Here is a 7,218-nt window from a genome sequence, read left to right on the forward strand (position 1 = left end):
GCTGGGATTATAGGCGTGCGCCATCATGCCCGGCTAATTTTTGTATTTTTAGTAGAGATAGGGTTTCATCATGTTGACCAGGCTGGTCTTGAACTCTTGACCTCAGGTGATCCACCCGCCTCAGCCTCCCAAAGTGCTGGGATTACAGGCATATGCCACCATGCCCAGCTAAATTTTTTTTTTTTTTTGGTATTTTTGAAGAGACGGGGTTCACCATGTTGGCCAGGCTGGTCTCGAACTCCTGACCTCAAGTCATCCACCCGCCTCAGCCTCCCAAAGTGCTGGGATTACAGGCGTGGGCCACTGTACCCAGCCTGTATTATTATAGGTAATTTTTTCTATTACATTTCTGAGTAACTACTCAGGGAAGACCCTCATCCTATTGAGCCTTGTTTTTTTGGGTTTTGTTTGTTTGTTTTTCTTTCTTGCTTGCTTGCTTTCTTTCTTTTTTTTTTTTGAGATGAAGTCTCATTCTGTCACCCAGGCTGGAGTACAATGGTTTGATCTCGGCTCACTGCAGCCTCTGCCTCATGGGTTCATGCAATTCTCCTGTCTCAGCCTCCAGAGTAGCTGGGATTATAGGCGTGCGCCATCATGCCCGGCTAATTTTTGTATTTTTAGTAGAGATAGGGTTCATCATGTTGACCAGGCTGGTCTTGAACTCTTGACCTCAGGTGATCCACCCGCCTCAGCCTCCCAAAGTGCTGGGATTACAGGCATATGCCACCATGCCCAGCTAAATTTTTTTTTTTTTTTTTGGTATTTTTGAAGAGACGGGGTTTCACCATGTTGGCCAGGCTGGTCTCGAACTCCTGACCTCAAGTCATCCACCCGCCTCAGCCTCCCAAAGTGCTGGGATTACAGGTGTGAGTCACTGCGCCTGGCCTTATTTGAGCTCTGTTTCTACTTGTATGAGCTAGGGAAACTATTGAGTCCTTCTTCCAGTCTCAACCAGCATGGGGACTTCAAATGGACAGACATGGCCCCTCCTTCATTTATATTTATTCCAGACCATTGCACACTTCTCTCCATCCTGCTCATGGGTCTTAGAAGGGCTGGCAGGAGTTAAAGTTCCAAAAAGTTCCCAGGCCAACAAGAGTGGAGCCAGGAAAAGTGATGGAGGAGGTATTGGTGCTCTGAGGGTCAGAGTGGTACCCAAGCTAAGGGGTGGAGGTGGAGGAAACAGGTTAGTTGCTCCTCATGATCATCCGGATCCAGTCCACATACTTGCAAACATAGGTGTAGACTCCAGGGATGCCATCTTGTCCACAAGGCCCCACAGACCCCCAGGACACCAGACCTTGAAGGACTCCCCCACACACCAGGGGGCCCCCGGAATCACCCTGGAAAGGAAGAGAAATACTGTCTGAACAAGGGAGACATCTTATTTCCGTTTTCCTCTCCAACCCTCCAACCCAGTCCTGGGCCTTGGGGAGGGCTCCAAGTCTGGTCAAAAGAGGAAAGAGTATAATCACTTTCCCAGAGGACAATGGTAATGGCTAATCAAAAGAGAAGAGCCACTGTCTCTAGGGGCCAATCCCAGGGAAGAAGGGTGGAACTCCATAAAGGACAGAGGTTCTCTCAAGGACAATGGCTGGGGCCCTGAACAACGAGGAGAGAGAGCACAATCATCAATGACCAATCCCAGGGGAGGCTGTCAAGACAACATAAAGAGTAGAGCATTCTCTCAAGGACAATGGCTGGGGCCCTGACCAATGAGGAGAGAGAACACTATTACCAATGACCAATCCCAGGGGAGGAGGGTGGGACTCCATAAAGGGTAGAGGTTCTCTCAAGGACAATGGCTGGGGTTCTGACCAATGAGGGGAGAGAGTGTCATCACTAATGACCAATCCCAGGGAAGGTGGGCAGGACTCCATCAGGAGCACAGAGTTCTCTCAAGGACAATGGCTGGGGCCCTGACCAATGAAGGGAGAGGCCACCATCCTCAAATCTCTCTCGGTCTGGGACAGCACCAACTGGAGAATGGTGTGGGAAAGACTTACAGCCCCAGAAATAGCTGATTCCCTGTCTGGGCTCCCAGTTCTCTCTGTCTGTTTTACTGCCTTTCCCTCTGCCCCCCACCCCATCTTTCCTTCTCTGTTCCCTTCCTCCCTCTTCTCTCCCTGCCCCTCCCCCTCCTCCATTCCCTGATCCTCCCTCATACTCCCTGTCTCTCTCCCTCCCTTATCCTGGGCCTCTCCTCCATTATTATTATTATTACTATTATTATTATTATTTTGTTTAGAGACAGAGTCTGGCTCTGTCGCCCAGGCTGGAGTGCAGTGGCGCGATCTCAGTTCACTGCAACCTCCGCCTCCCGGGATCAAGCGATTTTCCTGCCTCAGCCTTCCGAGTAGCTGGGACCACAGACTTGCACCACCACCCCCAGCTAATTTTGGTATTTTTAGTAGATTCAGGGTTTCACCATGTTGGCCAGGCTTGTCTTGAACTCCTGACCTCAAGTGATCTGCCCGCCTTGGCCTCCCAAAGTGCTGGGATTACAGGTGTGAGCCACGGCACCCAGCCTCTGCCTTCCTTTTTGACCCCATCTCTCTCCAGCATCCCCTTTCCCTGATTCATCCTCCATCAGTTCCTCTCCTGCTTCCAGCCCCTCCCCTTCCCTTTCTGTCCTGGTGACCTACGCACGCTCACCTGGCAGGCATCCTGCCCTGGGACGCCGCCTGCACACACCATGTTGCTCGTGATTCTCCCGGGATACACCTCACGGCAGGTGGCATGGGAGACGATGGAGAGGTTGAGGCACTGGAGCAGATCTGGGAATGGGTCTGGAGAGGGAACATGCGTGCTGCAGGGTCCCCTAAATCTTCCCACTTTGAGGTCACATCCCTCTTCCCTCGATGTGGCCCATCTGAGTCAATATCCCAGCCCCTCACCAACCTGTACTACAATCCTGAAACCTCCAAGTTACATATTTATGGCTTAATTTCATATGAATCATGACCCCAGATGATTGACAGTCTCTTTGGTCTTTGACATTTGACTTTGAGTGGCATAACTCAAGACCTTTCTTGTCTCTCCAGCCTCAGAGAAAACGAGTCCAGACCTCACCCTCTTCAGTGCCTGCTACTGTGATCTTTGACCTTCTATCTTATTACCTTATGATCCCAGCTTGATCTCATATCTTGTCTCCTGACCCCATGTCCCTGTCTTTACCTTAACCTCCAACCTCAGCTCCGCATCTTGCAAACCTCACTGCTTCCAATGCCAGTGACCCCTGATCCTAGTTTATTCGGCCCCAGCCTCCACGACCTGAAATCTTGGACCTCACACCCCAAACGCTATGACCTCCAATCTCAGATATGTGATTTCGGATAGAATCCCAATGTCCATCCTCAGATTCTAACTAGATTGTACAACCTCTGGATCCCATGACCTTAATTCTACAGTGACCTCTAACCCCAGACCCATGACCCATAAGGCCCATATCCTATTTACATATATATATATATATACTATGCCTTTTGCTTCAGTGTGATGAACCCTGACACACTCTGACCTCTGACCATGTCTCTGACCTCGGATCCCTGACTTCATACCTAGTCCCTTAACCCCTTTGACTCCCAAGACCCCAATCCACCATAATCTCTGACCCCACAACATGATCCTGATGTCCCATCCCACATCCTGACCCTTTACCCATCCTTCCTCTAAGGTGTCGTGATGTGACCTCTCGCCCTGTATCCCAGACTTGTACCCATCCTGACCCCTGACCCCTGACCCCTGGCCCCGGGCCCCTTACTCCATGGGTGGTTGGTGATGCCCCAGCCTGAGACGTGGCACTCGGTGCCAGCAGTTGCACAATCACTGGGCAGGGGCAGGGGTCGAACGCTGCTGGTTATGCGGACGGGCAGGCGCAGCCGCAGAAGCCGGAGGTCGTGCTCATGGCTCGTGGAGGCTCCCAGGTAGCCGGGGTGGGTCGCGGAGAAGCCGCTGTGCCGGATCTGCTCGGTCCAGTCGAGATGGCTCAGGCTGTGTTCCCCCAGGCGCACCCAGTACCTGTTGCCGGTGGCGACAGCTGAGCAGGTGGCAGACAGGCAGTCCCCCACCTTGCACCCCTCCACGGACACTCCCAGGCCCTGCTGCCACTCCCCGCTGCTCTGCCTCTCACTGTCTGTCTTCTCCCCCGCGCCTCTCATTCTCCAAGTCTCTCTTGCAGGCTCTTATTCCCGACCTCCATCACTCTCTTTCCATCTTGGGTGTTCACTGTTTCTCCTCCCATGTCCCTGCATCTGTGTCTCTCTCTCTCCTCCCCCTTTTTTTTTCAAGACAGAGTCTCGCTCTGTCACCCAGGCTGGAGTGCAGTGGCACCATCTTGGCTCACTGCAACCTCCGACTCCCGGGTTCAAGCAATTTCCCTGCCTCAGCCTCCTGAGTAGCTGGGATTATAGGTGCCCGCCACCACGCCCGGCTAATTTTTGTATTTTTAGTGTGTGGGTCACCATGTGGGTCAGGCTGGTCTCAAACTCCTGACCTCAAGTGATCTGCCCACCTCAGCCTCCCAAAGTGCTGGGATTATAGGTGTGAGCCACTGCGCCGGGCCTCTCTGTCTGATTGTCTCGGCCAGTGAAGCCCACGAAGACAGGGACATCAGTGGGCCTTGTTCACCGCCTTATTCCCACTGCCTGGCACAGAGCATGTGCCATCCACGCTGCTGACTGAATGAACGAGTGGGTTGGTGAATGGCGTCTCTGCTGGCCCTCTCTCTCTCTCCTGAGTCTCTATTTCTTTGCATCTGAGCTCCCCTTTCACAAAAAAGTTCCAGGCCAGGAGCAGTGGCTCACGCCTATAATCTCAGCATTTAGGGAGGTCAAGGCAGGAAGATCGCTTGAGCTGAGGAGTTTGAGACCAGCCTGGGTAACATAGCGAAACCCTGTCTCTACAAAACAATTTAAAACTTAGCCGGATGTGGTGGTGCAGGCCTGTGGTCTCAGCTCCTTGGGAGGCTGAGGTGTGAGGATCACTTGAGCCCAGGAGGTTGAGGCTGTAGTGAGCCAAGATAGCATCACTGCACTCCAGCCTGGGTGACAGAAAGAGCAAGACTCTGTCTCCAAGGAAAAAAAAAAAAAAGAAAAGAAGAAGAAGGAAGGAAGGAAGGAAGAGAGAGAAAGAAAGAAGGAAAGATTCCAGAGCATCAGTCCACTGAGGCCCAGAGAGGTGCCAGGCATAGTCTCTGAGGTTACACAAAGAGTTTGGGTCATGTTGGCCAGATGCAGTGGCTCACACCTGTAATCCCAGCACTTTCGGAGGCCAAGGTGGGCAGGTCGTTTGAGGCCAGGAGTTCAAGACCAGCCCAGTCAACATGACAAAACTCCGTCTCTACAAAAAATACAAAAATTAGCTGGGCATGGTGGCAGGTGCCTGTAATCCCAGCTACTCAGGAGGCGGAGGCAGGAGAATCACTTGAACCCGGGAGGCAAAGACAGCAGTGAGCTGTGATCGCGCCATTGCACAGCAGCCTGGGTGACAGAGCAAGACTCTGTCTCAAAAAAAAAAAAAAGAGTTTGGGTCAGACCTGGGCCCCGGGCCCAGACTGGGTCAGGGAATGGCTGGGGGGAGTGGCAGATGTCATATAGGAAAGAAAGGGTACATGCAGGAATGGAGAGGCAGGAGGGCAGGTTCCAGGACCCTCCCCGGCCCTCCACACATACCACACCTCACGCTGCCCAGCACCACCCCAGGCCCACTGCTAAGGAAGTTCCACTCCTGGTCTAACCTCAGATTCTCTTGTTGCAGGACCAGCTTCTTCCCAGTGGGCACTGCCCTCCCTTGTGATCCTACCCCTAGCACTTGCCTTCCCGTAGTCCTCTCTTCGCCCACCCCAGGAAGGGACTCAGCCTGGGGCTTACCTGCCGCTGCAGTGAGCCGCTGTGAGGACCCACCTGCTGTCAATAAGGACGCCCCCGCAGCGCAGGTTGGTACCCTCAAACAACCCCACCTGCCACGGCTGTGAGTTACGTCCACACTCGGTGCCATTGAAAATCTTCGGTGTGGCTGCCTGGCTGAGCCCTGGGGACAGACAGGGGCCTGGGTCAGAGAGAGGAATAAAAGATACAGAGATGGAAACACACACACACACACACACACACACACACACACCACACACACAGAGAGAGAGAGAGAGAAACAGGCAGGAGAGAGAGCGAGCGAGAGAGAGGGGGAGAGAGAGAGAGAGAGAGAGAGAGAGAGGAGAGAGAGAGAGAGAGAGAGACCCAGTGATAGAAAAAGACCATGAAACACCAAAGAGACCCAGGGAGAAAGATGCTTACACATAGGAGGGAAACGGAGAGGCAGAGATTCAGAGAGGGACGGAAGGGAAGAGGGATCGAAGGATAGGGGAGACCGAGGTGAGCAGTGCCCTGAGATCTGCAGCTAAATGGAGGCAGAGAGAAAGCCGCTGTCCTCCTCACCACCAGGCTGGGGGCCAGAGCTGAGATGGGGAGGGGGTGGGGCCTCCTCATGGGGGATGGAGGGACCCAGTCCCAGTCCTGCCCTCTCCCTGCTCCAGGAGAACTCACCAAGAACACACAGGAGCAAAAAGATGCTGGGTCCCATGGCGGGTCACCTCCAAAGTCTGGGGGAAAAGGGGAATCTCAGAGGTCACCCTTTCCCCATGCCCTCCACCTCTGCCCTCTCTGCTTCTCTTTAAAGGTCACCAAGGGGATGACCTGCTTGTCCTCTCTCTACCTGTCCTCCTGCGTGTCACTCCCTCATTGGCAGTCGCCTACCTCCTTCTCACCTTGTCTCTTCGTCTGCCAGACCCTCTACGTGGCTGTCACTGTTTGGCCTGTCCACGTCGCTGCTATCTCTCCGTCGACCTACCTGCCTGTCATCTCATCTGCTGGCCCCTCCGCCAGCCAACTCTACCACTCTGCACCTGGCTCCTCAGCCACCTGTCATGTTGCTCAACCGGTCCCTTTCCTTCCATCTGTCGCTCCAGACAGACCACTGACAAAGCTCTTAACTCTCTTTGTCTTGGCCCATCCAATTTCCGGGTTGAGGGAAGGGGACCAGGAAGACAGGGGTGGGGCGTCCTCTAATTCTGCAGAAACTCTTCTCAGCTAATCACATTTAATTGAGCTTTACAGCTAAATGGAGTGGGGAAGGAGGAAAGGACCCAGAGTGGGAAGACCCAGCCCCACTCCCTCTCTCCTCTGCAAGTCAGCCAGCAGCCCCGGGACTGATGACTCAAGGTGA

General features: G+C 53.4%; 1 protein-coding gene across 3 annotated transcripts; it reads right to left on the reverse strand.

Moving 5' to 3' along the window:
• Positions 1 to 984: 984 nt before the first annotated feature.
• KLK12 (kallikrein related peptidase 12) lies at positions 985 to 6,959 on the reverse strand. 3 transcript variants are annotated; one of them, XM_033224273.1, is made up of 6 exons: positions 6,750 to 6,959; positions 6,540 to 6,595; positions 5,871 to 6,030; positions 3,764 to 4,020; positions 2,656 to 2,789; positions 985 to 1,343 (listed from the first exon to the last, which is right to left on the reverse strand). In XM_033224273.1, the coding sequence occupies exons 2-6, from the start codon at positions 6,574 to 6,576 to the stop codon at positions 1,188 to 1,190; spliced, it is 744 nt and encodes a 247-aa protein (XP_033080164.1). In that variant the 5' UTR covers positions 6,577 to 6,595; positions 6,750 to 6,959; the 3' UTR covers positions 985 to 1,187. The 3 variants fall into 3 exon arrangements, with proteins under 3 accessions (XP_033080164.1, XP_033080163.1, XP_033080165.1); XM_033224272.1 differs by having other exon boundaries at positions 6,761 to 6,958; XM_033224274.1 differs by lacking the exons at positions 3,764 to 4,020; positions 6,540 to 6,595; positions 6,750 to 6,959 and having other exon boundaries at positions 5,871 to 5,997.
• Positions 6,960 to 7,218: the final 259 nt, after the last annotated feature.

Source organism: Trachypithecus francoisi, unplaced genomic scaffold, assembly GCF_009764315.1.
Source record: "Trachypithecus francoisi isolate TF-2019V2 unplaced genomic scaffold, Tfra_2.0 Lachesis_group12, whole genome shotgun sequence".
Lineage (NCBI taxonomy): Eukaryota > Metazoa > Chordata > Mammalia > Primates > Cercopithecidae > Trachypithecus > Trachypithecus francoisi.

Bases quoted from the DNA above. Each gene is read 5' to 3' on its own strand.
- KLK12 (XM_033224273.1), bottom strand. From the start codon at position 6,576: ATGGGACCCAGCATCTTTTTGCTCCTGTGTGTTCTTG. The intron at 4,021-5,870 runs GTAAGCCCCAGG...CACCGGCAACAG, and splicing joins GCGGCTCACTGCAGCGGCAG to GTACTGGGTGCGCCTGGGGG. The intron at 2,790-3,763 runs GTAAGGGGCCCG...TTCCCTCTCCAG, and splicing joins CATCACCAACCACCCATGGA to ACCCATTCCCAGATCTGCTC.